The sequence below is a fragment of the Corvus moneduloides genome, chromosome 3, assembly GCF_009650955.1.
Source record: "Corvus moneduloides isolate bCorMon1 chromosome 3, bCorMon1.pri, whole genome shotgun sequence".
Classification (NCBI taxonomy): domain Eukaryota; kingdom Metazoa; phylum Chordata; class Aves; order Passeriformes; family Corvidae; genus Corvus; species Corvus moneduloides.
Genome location: NC_045478.1, coordinates 39,602,624 through 39,616,318, shown reverse-complemented (window position 1 = coordinate 39,616,318; position 13,695 = coordinate 39,602,624). Strand labels below are relative to the sequence as shown.

Genomic DNA, 13,695 nt, shown 5'->3' with positions numbered 1-13,695 from the left:
CATTTGATAGCAATCAAAATTTCAAGTACAGAGCTTCAGCACTGAATTCCACTGGAGCTTTAAAGTTGAGAAGAGAACATAAAGGAAATTAATAGCTTTTATTCAAATAACTTGTTAGCATAATCTTTGACATTCAAAGGCTGCTAAAAGGAGCTGCACAGTGCTGTTGTTCATAATTTGTAGCTTCCAAATATTGGTGGCATTAGGGCAATATCATGTACACATATGCCCGCAGAGGTACACATAAAGTATATAGTGTTTTAGGAAAAAGGGAGGAGCCATAACACTGTATCATTCCTCAAGCAAACCATCCCCCCCCCAAAACACTCAATTAAAGCAAGGAATGTAGTGGGCTTTTGCCAGAATTTCCAGCCCCTGTTTGTGTGGAGACCTTTAACTTTCTCAGAGAGTTTACCAAGCTGGAAGGCAAAATAAAGACAAATTACTACTTCATTTTTCCCTCTCAGTTTCTTTAATCCGGCAATCCAGCTCACCCAAGAACAATCCAAAAGGTCCTGAAACCATTGACTGCTTCAGAAGAACATAATATGTTGTTTGTTGTGCTTGGTGGTTTCCTGGCAGTGTTTCAGTGTTGGGCATTCCCCATTCTGCTTTGAATAAGCTATTTTGAGTAGCAGACTTAGTTCCGGTCCCCTTCACCGTAGCCAACTACTGTAAAGAGCAATGTGAAAACTGTGAGAGGAGATTTTGTCAGGAAAGAGTTCTGTGTTTCTTATTTTCCATGTTCATATATGTCAGTTAAGTAGCTCCTGAGAAATAAGGATAGAGGACAGTTTTTCTGTTGTTCCTCCTGTTTTCCTGCCTGGTCTATGTGGAAGGTGTCCCTGCCCATGGCAGGAGGGTTGGAACTAGATGACTTTTAAGGTCCCTTCCAACCCAAACCATTCTATGAATCTGTCTTCCTCCACGCATCTACCATGCCTCTTTCCTGAGGGCATCATCAGTTTATTTACAGAACATTGAAAATGCATGTTAAACTAAGCGTGATTCACTCAGTGTAGGAAAATTAGTAGTATAATTATATAATTTTTACTGAGTCATAAAAATATTCATGTGTATTCTTTGCCTAGTAGGCCTGTATAGAATGTATATGTCAATGCATGTGCCATGTGTAAACATTATTTGCATGTTAACTAAAGTCCCTAAAGAATGTGAGCTCTCATTACCTTGTTCATCTGGGTTACTCTCTCAAGAAACAATAGCAACACAACCCTCTGAAGTCAAGAAATAGGTTTTATCTCTATGTGGAGCATAAATCTGTTTGGACTCTTCAAAGCAACCTCCACTGGGAATCCCTGACTCCTTGTGGTACCGATCTCTGAACAACCTGAAGCACAATTTCTTTAGAGTAGACACCTGGGGTTTAAATAAACATTCATCATGGAGACTACGGGCATCCTGACAGTACTTTTAAAAAAAACAACCTTCATTGTAGAAATGAAGCTGTGGTACATTTTTGCTCATGTGTGCATTCTGCCAATAGCAAAATCATTGTGAGTAACCAAAATGCTACAGATTGAAGTTATATTCAGCAGTTCTCTTTAAAGGTCTGCAGGATCAGAGTCCCTCTTTTTTTATTCTTTTTTTTTTTTTTTTTTTTTTCCCAGTATCTATCCAGTTGTGCTGTAGGGTCTAGGTCCAGTATAACAAAAGCAGTAAATGACTTTGCAGTGGGACTTAATTCCAACATCAAAGCCTCTGCGCTGTGATGGCATATGAGCTGTTCAAAAACAGTCTGCAGGATACATCCCTGTTCCTGTCAGTTTAGCTAAGGAAGGAATTTCCAGTGTTCTCATCTCCATTTGGAATCCACCTGAAGCTTGCCAGAAAAGGGGCTCATGGCCCAGCCCAGCAGCCAGCCCAGGCACTGATGCTTCTGCTCAGTGCCTGTGGTGTAACTAATGGGGACTGGTTTGTGGCCCTTGAACCACGTGCAGCTGCTCAGCATTTCCAAGGGTACTCCCTGGGCTGTGGACGCTCAATGTGTTGGAGCCATGCAGCCTCCTCAGCAACAGGAATTCTTGCCTTTAGGAGATGTTAGCAAATGTCTGCAGGGCCCTGCTGTGTGCCCAGCCAGACCTGCCTGTCTAGAAGGCCTGTGGTTTAATTCTCCCTTGGCTTTCTCTTAGCTGTCCCCTTTCCCACTCACAGTCCAGTGAAGGTCGTGCTTCAAGGCACTATGGTCAGGAGCACCAGCCATCACTCTTGGCAGCAACACGTCTGCAGCTGCCAGCCAGGAATGCTCTACAGTGTCTTTTCCAGTTGTCCATGTACCTTCTGCTTTACAGCAGAAGCTACTTGATCAATGTGAAAAGCTCATTTCTTAAGACAATCTTGCTAATGGCCCTGGCACCCACAGTATGTTTGGCAGGAGGAAAGTCCATGTAGCCTGGCGGCCTGCGAGTCTATTTTCAATTATCTGGGGTGCTCAGAGGAGAAGACATTAATATTGCTGAGGATGACATAGCAAATTACTACTGCTCCCTAACCTTTTTAAATTGCTAACACTGTTGTAATCTGTAATTACAGAAATCAGTGTGAGAATTGTGGCACAGTATAATTATCTTTCCTGATACTTTATTGCTGTATGAATTATTAATCAAAATCAGTCTTGTATAGTATTTGCGGCAACTAAGAAGAATAAGCTATAATTAAATTTCGTTGTTTCTATTTTTGTGCTGGTGTTTTATGATGTTGTAATTGATAATTAATTGGTTAAAAATTCACAGAATTCTTGGGAGTTTCATATGACTATGACTGCTCAGTATTCAGCATTTATTAATTGAATAATGGGCTCACTGAAGAGACCTTTGTATATAGTCTGCTGTCATTACAATGAGCTCTCAAAAATGGTGAATTAATCATTAGGCCTTTCAATAGTTTCTTTTTAAAGGAAAGCAGTGACAATATAATCATATCCTTTGTTGTTATAGCTATAATTGAGAGAATGTAATAACCAATTACAATCATGGTCATTTTAGGAGCTCTGAAGTGTCAGTTATTGATAACTCTCTTTAAAAACAAAGTGTTGATTACACAGAACAAGTCTTTTTGTAGAAAAAATATTAGGAGATGGGGAAGGAAGCCTGGAAAATTATTTTCCTCCCACTTGCCACTTAAAAACAGTGCATGTTTATCCCTAAAAACTGTCAAGTCTGATGTGCTTCTGCTGCCATTTGTCAGAAGGACAAGTTGCTCTGAACTTTTTTTCATTATTTTATCATCATTCTCCCCATTGTTTTTCTGAGTACCTTTTGCTAAATTGTTAGGAGGAAAAAACAGTAGAAAATGTCAGAACAAAAGAGCATTTTTTCACCTTCTCTGCCTGAATCCTGTTGAACAGAAATTCTGTGAGATGTTTACGTGCAAATCTGTGATGCAGACTCCAGCTACTGCTGACCAAAGAGCCTTAGATGTGTTCAAGCTGGCCACTTCAAACCATTCCTAAGAATATTTCTTTTACTGTTAGTGGAGCTGATTGAGAGAATGTGAACTGGAACTAAAAATAGTCCCAGTTGAGTATTGATCCTCTCTTAATGCAATAAGGAGAAAGTCGGGAGTCACCTTGAGTAGTAGGATATAAAATGTGATCTCCAGCTTATGCTTCCAAGCAAAACCTGTGGTTCATTTTACAACAGGTCAGGTACTGCAATTCCTAAATGAGGAATCACAGTGTTATCTGTTGGCTTCTTTATTACAATGTAGCATTACAGGCATAATGAGGAGATACTGATAAACCTTTTTAGGCCTTCTCAGTGAAGTTGTTGGGAGTCCTCTGTGCACTGTTGTAGATGTGATTCCTGTTAACATCTCCTAGGGGACAAGGAGGGGGATGAGATGGTGCCGTTGGGTCCCTCTTTTCCCCTATCCTTGCTGGTGGTTTGCCATGGACAGACTACAAAGATGCTTCTGCTGCAGTTTATGCACCTTTTATGAATTGAATTTAGCATTGTGTGGCTTCTCATGTCCTGAACCAGCTGCTCTGCTGGAACCAGTGGGAGCAGGAGTCCCTGGTATTGGTGACAGATGTTTTCTACTGCTTGCCTGCAGCAACTTGGTCCCACACAACTTCAGTTTCCGTTCAAGAAAGGGGAGCACCAGCCAGCATGTCCATTGCTGTCTCCCACAGCTGGGGACACAGGGGTTGAGAAGGTCTAGGAAACAATCGATTTGGAGTTTTATCTGCGTTGACATCCATCAAATAATTTGTTTCTGAGGCACTGGTTAGTAGGTCAGGAAGGATAATATAAGCACATTTGTTGTTGGACAGTGGAATATTGTCTGTGGAATATTGGACAGTGGAATATACATGCTGCAGCGTGTAAATATTCATCCCATGTAAACTTGTACTCTCAGTAATGTGGCTCTGGATATTTTTATTAGAAGTAACTCATCCTTTGACATATGCAGTGAGTTCTTTGCCCAGTAACATGCAGCAGTGGTCAGTTGTACATACGGTTTATTGCAGTGACTGTGAAATCTCTCAAGGAAAATTAAACAAGCATCCTGCTATGAGGACAGGGTACAATTTTGGTTCATTTCAATGGTCAGGAATCACAGCCTGTCCAGGCATCCTGTTCCTCAGTTTTTCCTTATGTTCAGTCTAAACCTCTGTTGTTTCAAATTGTTCCCAGTGTCTGGCTCAACCTTATCAATGACGTTGCAGGAAGAGTGGGCAGGCTGCTGTGAGGACCCTGCCTGTACATACAGGCAGTCTGCCATGCAAGAACTAAGTGTGCCCAGCCTTGCTGTAGCTCCAGAGATCAGAGGAACTCGGGCATGTTGAACAGTGTGACCACAGCCAGATGTAAGCCAGTTTCTGGAGAAATTTCACTGCTAACCTGCTGAAAATTGCCCCTGCATTCCTCCTCTGTAGAATACAGTTTATCCTAAGTGATTTCCAGTCTGATGCAACTTCTCAGCTTATGACAACTGAGTTTCTCTAACAGCCATTTTTAAAGGTTTTTTTCAAAGGATTTCTGAAAGTCAACACTAATTACACTTACCAGTGTTCCTCACTGCTAATTTGACACACTTCAGGAATTCTAATAGAGCCCATCAGAGACATGACTTCCCCTTGAAGAAGCCATGCTGCTTTGTCACGATGATAATTTGCCTGGTTAAGTGCTCTGTAGCTCTGCCATGATAGAGATTTACCTTTTCACATAATTAGCCCAGTTCTGATGCAGGACTTTCTGGTCTGTCTTGATAAGATTTTCTCTCCCCTCACGTTTCCCTTTAAAAACAGACACCACATTGCGTGTGCTCCAGTCTTGTGAGGCAGGAGCTGTTTTTCTGTGATAGGTAATGTATTTTTGGTAGCAGCTCAGTCAATGTGTTCATGAGTTCCTGGAGAGTTTTGGATGAGCGCCAGCCAGTGCAGACAGCGCGCACAGAGTGATTCGGATGTTCCATGAGCAACATTTTTGGTCTCCTGAGGTTTTGCATGCTTCCTCCATGCTGCCTGTGCAGAAGGGTTTGGTGGGATCTTCCACCCATCACCATGGAAGGAACGTGTAAGCAACCTTTCAGTTCACTTCACTGCAGTTGCTGGCCTTTACCAGCAACTTTTCTGCCTAGGTTTCAATGGTGCTTTTCTTGCCCACAGTAGCTCATGCCAGTTTCTGGAAACTTTTGTTTCATAGAGGCTTTTTCTGGCAGCATGGTGACCTATATGCAAACAAATGCACAGCATGTTCTTTTGAGCCAGAGAAAGGCTTGCTAAGACATTCTCTTTTCAGTCTGAAGAAATACCAAGTGTGTAGCAATGATTTCCATGAATAAGGTTCTGCAAACTCAGCATAATACTGAATTCAGCAAAAAATGATGCAGTTTGAATTAACACTGTGTAAAAGGCTTGCAGCCCAGCTTGCCTCAGAGTTCAGAGATAATACCAGATCCCTGGGTCTTTTTCTTCCAAGGAGAGGGGAAAAAAAAGAGTTGAATTCTGCTAATTTTCGTGCTACTACATGCCAAAGTCCTACAGTGACCTTTTCTCTTTGCTCTCTAAACCCTTTCCCTGTGAAAATGAACAATATACTTCCCAGTGAAGGGTTTCACCATCTTGCGCCTTTCCTGCAGGATAAAGCCCTCTTGGAGAGGAAACACCTCATGTCTGGAGGTCATTTGGTCGATGGCAGATCGTGGAAAAGGAAAGACTGTAAATCACTTGTGTTGAAACATTAAAAGCTGATAAATAGGTGGTCCTGAGCTGTAGCCCAGACCCAGTTTCCCTGTGCGCAATGCAGGGCTTGGGGTGCTTCCTAAAGGGGTCAGGGGCATGGTCAGGGGGAAGTCTGTGGAAGGCTGAGATTGCAGCTGCCAGACAGGGCATCCACATGGATCCTCAGGGGCTGTGGGAAGGGGAACAGCATGGGTCCACCTTCAGGAAGCCCCTGGAGTCACAACAGTAGCCCTGGGAAAGTACGATGTTATAGGCAGCTGGGTGGAGGTCCTTCCCGAGAGCGCAGGTGGGGATCCGCTGGAGAGGATGGTGCAGTTTATAGCCCCAGCAGCCCAGGACTGCACCGCTCTGGTTTCCTAGCAGAGAAGGCAGGCTTGCTCACCAGCGGGGAAATACATCATGGTATTTTCAGCACTTCACAGCCCATGCAGCAAATTTTTTAAAAAAATACACTTGATGAGAGCTGTAGTTAAAAAGTGAGAAATTACTAATTAGTAACCAAGTAATTCAGGGTTTGATTCACACAAATTGCACTATTACTGTAAGAGAGGATTGCAATTTCAGGCTAGCTGGGGTTTGGTGGGATTTTTCTAAGGCACTGAAAATATAATTGAAGTTCTATTCATTATCTGCTGGGTTTCAGGTTTCTTGTCCTTTTTTTTGTCATCTGAGATATTACAGGCATAAGACATGCCTGGAAAATAAAGGGAAAAAAAAAGCTTACTGCTTTCCCCTTTGCATTGTCATTTGCAACTCTCAGGTTTTCCCACTAGATTGTTCTTGTAAACTCTTTCATTTCATAGCACGCAAGAGTGACCACTTAGAACATCATTATAGCGCTATCATTAGCATCGGGGTTTAGTTATACAGAAAGCTGTGAGTGAGATGAGCTAAGTGTCATTTTCTTTTCTACCTTGGTGGAGTGCTAATAACATGATTGCTGTCAATTCTCCTCATTAGTCTCAATTTATACAGAGAAAAAAATTTTTTTTTTCTAGTCAAGAAATCCAGCTGGTATAACCCACCCCCCGAAATGTCTCCCTCCCCTGCCTGTATGTAGATCAATTAGCAGCTATGTATCTTCTGTCTAGATGTTAAGTTGTTGAAGGGCTAATCTGTGCTGGTTGGTTGTGGGGTTTTTTCTGTTCATGTAAGCATTTCAGCTGAGTGCTCAAAAGTGTAGCGTGAGTCAGCATAAAGATTGAAAATACCAGTAAAAGGGAATCTGTAAGCATTCCATTAAGACTTCCAGTAACAGTACAGTTTTGCACTGTTGGCAAAAATACCTGTTTTGTACAGAGTCATTGTAGCCATTGGCTTAAAAATACTTGTATAAAGGTGGGAAGATGAAGTTACAATTGAGAAGTCTAGTAAATATAAGTAACAAGTGCGTCCTCTTAAGTCCATTCTTGTCTAGATGATTAGTGTCTTTCAAATGGCACTGTAGGAAAATGGTAACCTAGTTTGAACTCACGGCAAGAGAAATAGTTTGAAGTCATGTTGGGTCTAGCAATGTGCCTGTATATTGCACTAGCAAAGGAGAATGCTGCAATGATCCACATTGGAAAGTAGCAGAAGAGGAATTTTGCTTTTACGTGATACAGTAGTCAGATATTTGCAATGCAGCAATACTATACCAAAATACCATCATCTTACCCTTAGCCCTTGATGCCTCCGAATTTTACCTCTCAGAAGGCAGTTGTTGTTCTCAAGACGGAGAAATAATTCCTTAAAAATACTGCAGGTTTGTGCATTTGCAGAACTTTCCCTTCAACAACAGATAGAGTAATACATACAAATAATCCTTTTCCCCATGTAAGCCTGAAAACAAGAGGGTTTGGTTTGGGATACATGGTATGTTCAGTCACAGCACAGGCTTTTACACCTTCCTACTCAGAGAAGTTGAAATGGGAAAATAATGAAAAGAGGATTCAGTCTAACACTAGGGAAGAAGTTTTGGGTAAATTAATTACTTCAATGTGTTCAGGTGCAAAGGGGGTTCATGCAGGGTGGGGTATTGGGGGAAGGTGTTTCCTTCCACCATCACAAATCCAGTCCCAGTGTTCAGAGGCTTTCCCAGTTCTACATGTGTCAGAAATTGCAGAACATCAGGCAGAGAATTTCCCTGACTCAGACAGTAGTAATGGGTGTGTAATGGGTGTCTTACATCATTCCAGCCTCTGCTTTGCTGTCAGAAGGAGGGGGAGACCTGCAGGCAGAAGTAGCCCCAGCACCCATATGCTGCCTGGAGCCAGACATCCATACAGGTCAAGGGATTTTCTTGGGTCTGTGGGTGTGGAATTCAGTAACATCTACTCTTCTGTAAATGGCGTTAAGCTACTGATGAAGGCGTGTTGCTTTAGCCATACATGGAAACAGATTTCTTCTGGAGCCGCTAAATATCTCTCCCTCTTAAGGCCTAAAATTCTGATTGAGAAATTAAGTTGCTGTAGTTAGTCTTGGCTTGTCTTCATCAGGTGCAGTTCCACCTTGCCTTTTACTTGAGCCAAGGTCTTCAGAGAGTAGACTGGGGGGTTGAGGGCTTTTTCCCTTTGATCTGAAAATATCAGAAGCAAGCGCAAAGCCCTTTTTTTTCACCATTAGAAAACCCAACAGTAACTCTAGCATCTTTTTTTTCTAAAATCTTCTAAAATTTCCAATGTCCCCATGTTATTGCCATTACTAAATTGGAAATTGGAGACGCATAGTAGGTGGTCGAAGAAAAGCACTTTGCAGCCCGTCCAAACCCTATTTTGGTTTTGAGGGGGGAAGTTGGTGGGGCAAGTAGGTAATCTGGTGGCATCAAACCAGTATCAATCGCGATATCTTTCCCTAGGAACTTTCTTGGATTTAAGCATTAACGGGCTGCTTGGCCATGGTCCTGAGTTATCCCGATATTGGGCTGAATCTCACCATACCGCATTCACGCAGGGACCGTGCTGCTCCTCACCACCTTGTTTCTGCTTTCTTCTCCCTTGTCCCCTGCAGGGTGTGAACGGCATGTCTGTGGATGAGAAGACTGACTCCCCCATGTATGTGTATGAGTCAACGGTGCACTGTACCAATATTCTCCTCTGCTTAAATGACCAGCGGAAGCAGGACATTCTCTGTGACGTGACGCTGATTGTGGAGGGGAAGGAGTTCCGCGCCCACCGGGCTGTGCTGGCTGCCTGCAGCGAGTACTTCTTGCAGGCCTTGGTAGGGCAGACGGAAAATGACCTGGTGGTCAGCCTGCCGGAAGAGGTACAGTATGTCGCCGTGCCCCCGCCGTAACAACGCGCCCCTTCTTCCCGCATGGTGGCCAAAGGGAGCATGGCACAGGTGTCAGTGGCTGCCCCAGCACGGCTCAGAATGTGCTTTTTGTGTTTGGGTGGGTTGCGAATCGCTGAAGGATGGACGTGTTCACACCACGCCAGCCTTATTATGGAGGCAAAGCTTTAAGATGCTTCAGCTCGCCTTTGTCACTGCTGCTGAAGGAATTGTACCCAAACGTTTAATTACCATAGCCTCATTCAGGGCAGTATTAGGACCCTGATATTCCTCTGCTCTTCTAGACAGGAAATTTGAAAGGAGTGATGCGACAGCTACATGGCAGGTTATTGTTGAAAAATCATTTGAGCTGTCATGTTATTGGGAGTTTCATTGCTGTCCACCCCTCTCTGGCAGCTCATATCTTTATTCCACTTCTTTACGCTCTCCTGCACCTTATTCAGACTGGCTTCCTCACACCTCCCCTCATAAAGAGTTTGGGATTTAACTGTGTTTTCCACTGAGAAACCATGAACACAGTCTGTCAGAAAGCAGAGGTTTTGTCATGCAGTGTGACTCCCACAGCAGGAAGCCAAGGGACGTAGAAAACACATACCTCACTGGAAAGTTTATTTTATCACAGAATCTCACTGGCTGGCTTCCACCCCCACTGTAATTTCCTCACAGCCATAAAGCCATGACAGCACAGCTATCATAGGGCATGCTGGTGGCTTTGTTGCCCACAGAGGGGAGGTGCATGCCTGATGGCTAGGGCTGCCATCACCTGCTGCCTCAGCACTGCCTGCCTGGTGTCTCCGGCTGGGAAAGGTGGCATGAGAAGAGCGGCAATGTACCCAGGGCACAGCACAGCAGTTGCTCAGTGGGAAGGTACTCTGGCATTCAGAAGGTTTTTCACCATCATTTGCTAAATGCCCTTGAAGAGGCATGGTGGGTTTTTAAATGATGACAGGTCCCAAAGTGTCACACATCATTTTTCCCCCTCTGGTTTAGTTCTCCAGAGATTTTAGCAGCATCGTGATGTTGTCACAGCACAAGTTGGAGAGCATTAGAAGTAGGTCACTGGCTGTGACTTCATGAGTCCTGACACTGGATATTACTCATGAAGACACTTCAACCCAGACATAGGAGTTTAGAGATGTTGCAGAGGACACACTAGGATGCGCACTTGGATTCTGCACTGTCCGCTAATAATTTCCAGTGGAAGAATCAAGTCTCAGTCAGTGTCACATTGCTTTCTTGCCACAAAGCAGGGGTAGGAGCAGAGAGGTGACAAAACATGCCCAAGGGTACACAGGTATGAAATGGCAGGAGACTATCGAAGCCTTAGTGAAACACCTGTATATAATTCAGGTCCTGTTACATAAAGAAAAATAATAGAAATTCAAATAAGCATGTAGAAAAGTGACTGAGATGTTCAGAAGAATGAGCCTGGCCTAAAGGAGGAGAAGAAAGGACCATGGCAGGTTCATACTGCTGGTATGACAACTGAGTGTGCTGCAGCTCTAGTTAGGCAGAGGAGCTGAAACAGCTGAATGGAGGATTTTCTCTTCAATGCTAAAAGTCACTGTTGACTCAAGCACTGATTGGTTTCAACTGGCTTTCAGTAAAAGTAGATTGAAAATTAGAAGATTTCTAATTTCAGCAGCAGTGAGGTGCTGAGCTGCTGGCCAGTGGAGGGGTTATGATGTGTCTGCACTTGGTCACCCAGTCCTATATTAATATGACACTAAAGATTTAAAATACAAAGGTTTGTCTTTCTATGTGTTTTATATGAGATACTGTCTAAGAAAAAATCCTCCAGTTCAACCATAAATTATTTCTATTTAAGCAAATCCCCTTTGAATAAATGAAGTATTGGAGTTTTACATTTTAGAATGCATCTCAATGAAAGATCAAAACATTTTAGTGACTTAGGGTTACACTGGCTGCTCTTATGGCTCCAGTGAAGCTCATGGAGTTGCAGAAGTAGTGAATCTAGTTCTTATGGTTTTTCCAAGAGCTCTGAAATTGTTATGCCTCTCCTAAGACCACCACTGCTACTTTGCCATGTGCTTCTATTAGTTGCAGAGTACAAGGGCTTTAACTTTCTCATCCTGGAAAAGAGCTCTCTTGGCCTATTAAAAAAGATAATGACAGTTACCAATGCTTACTTGTACAGATATTTTCCACATGCAAATTAATTGCTGCTAAATGCATTGCATCTTAGTTTTCTTGGTGGCTACTTTACTTGAACAGCTGTGTGTGAGGTGCTCAGCTAAATAATTTCCTCACAAAGCTAGTCACTCGGGATAAGGAAAGCTGCCTGATGCACCTTGCTGTTTCTCAGTTACTTCTTGGTTAAGATGCACATCTCTGCTTCTAGTGTTACTTGGCTTCACAGCGCTGGGCACTTTGGTAGGTGCTTGTGGACAGATACGGGAAGTGCCTCCAAGAGTGTCAGAGCTCCCTGCAAGAGGAACTGAAACACTCCTGGTTTTTAAGAGCTGAAAAGCAGAGGAAATACCATCTTAGTTATACTGCATTTAAAGAAGTTAGCAGGGTCATCTTTGGTTCACAAGCTAAGGACGCTTCCCAAGGCTACTGTTTTCAGCCTGTGGTCTGCAGACCTCTGGCAGCAGTGAGTTATTTCTTAAGGTATCTGTGAAAACTGACTTACTCTGTCATGTAGGGGTTATTCTTCCAGTGGAAAAATTTCAAACAAAAGTTGAAAGTGAATATCCTGAGTGAATACTTTTTTTTGTGCTTAGAGACAATTTATGTTGGTATGTAATATTATAGAAAAACAGATACTGAAAATAATTTTTAAATATAGTCTTCACTGTTCAAAACTTTTCTGAAGGTGACAATCATTCATAAATTCACAGAGCTGTTTTTAAGTCAACCACAAAAACACTGTATTTTAAATTCTGGCGTAGTTTGAAAACTGTTGAAGTACATTGCAGAGAAAGGGCACTGTTGTTACTATTATTTCTCAAAGGTTTCATGTTGGATCTGGATAAAGCTTTATATATAAAGCTTTTACATTCATGTTATGTTGGTGTGAGGAAGCTTAACATCAAAGAAAATAACTTATTTCTGATTATTCAAAGCAGTAAATCTGCCTCTGAAGTCTAAACTGCAGACTTTTTTTTTACTTCATAGCATGTTGGGGTCATTTCGTTAATCTGGCATCCAGACATTGTTAACTGTTGTCTAGCTAAACAGGGAACAGATGTTTTTTACATTATTTCTTGTTTATATCCAGTTACAAGTGAGAGCAGTCTTTACAATACACCAGTCATTTCAGTAGGGAGACATTGTGCACACACAGAATTGGGACTAGTTGGATTTAGAGGGTTTTAAACCACTGCAAAACCTTGTGTTAGACATTTCAGGTTAGTTCAAGCATGTCTTAATGTGCCTCAGTTCAAACCTTTCCTTAATCAACTTAAACAAAGTCAGGATGGAGCTAATTCTGCACTGATTGAAGAGTTTCCATAAACCCTTCTGTGCTGGTCTTGGTAATTTGATTTCATACCACACCTTTTGTTAAAGCAACATATTTCAGTGTGTAGACAAGCTGCACAGAGCAGCTGCATAATAGCAAGGGCTCAGATGTGGCCTTGTGAACTATCTGATGTGAACTCAGAGTGGTGTGTGAACTATCAACCCTCAGATCCAGTTAGAGGAATGGAGTGTTTCAGCTGCCTACAGCTCATAAAAGAGGGCCCCATTAGCTCTTAACTTCTATGCTTTTTTCTTCATTTGCATTTTGCCAAACAACTAGAACCTTGCCTGCTTTTCACCCGGGGTATTTTTCAGCAATTATGCAGTTTTCCTCTAGCAGGTGCTGGTAAACGCAACCCAGAATTAATACTTTCAAAGAACTGAGTTTGAAGCTGTAAAGTTTGTTATTCACTCCATACCCCTAACTGTTGTTTTGTTTTATTTAATCACAAAAACTGGTCTTCCTTCCTCTAACAAGGCACTTAATTAAGTTTTTAATTTATGATAAGAAGTTAAATGGCACTTATGAGGCTTTTTTAATGGTTTCCACTTCCCATCCAGACTACAAAAAAAGGTGTGATGGAGAGAGACACGGCTGTCAGCCAGGGGTTTTGTAGGTCATGCCAATATTAGCTGGCAGCAGGCCGTTATCCAATTAACATTGCTTCATCGCTGCAAGTAATAGCTCTCGAGTAGATGATTGAGTCATTCATGCTGTAGTGGTACTCAACTTT

At 42.4% G+C, this 13,695-nt stretch overlaps 1 protein-coding gene across 6 annotated transcripts in view; it reads left to right on the top strand.

The window, feature by feature from the left end:
• The window catches only part of BACH2 (BTB domain and CNC homolog 2), a 187,962-nt gene that overhangs the window by 128,987 nt on the left and 45,280 nt on the right, over nucleotides 1–13,695 (top strand). For all 6 annotated transcript variants that reach the window (XM_032105074.1, XM_032105077.1, XM_032105073.1 and 3 more), the window contains one exon: nucleotides 9,194–9,448. In XM_032105074.1, the coding sequence (XP_031960965.1) occupies nucleotides 9,206–9,448 (243 nt within the window). In that variant the 5' untranslated portion in view covers nucleotides 9,194–9,205. The remainder of the gene's footprint in view (nucleotides 1–9,193; nucleotides 9,449–13,695) is intronic.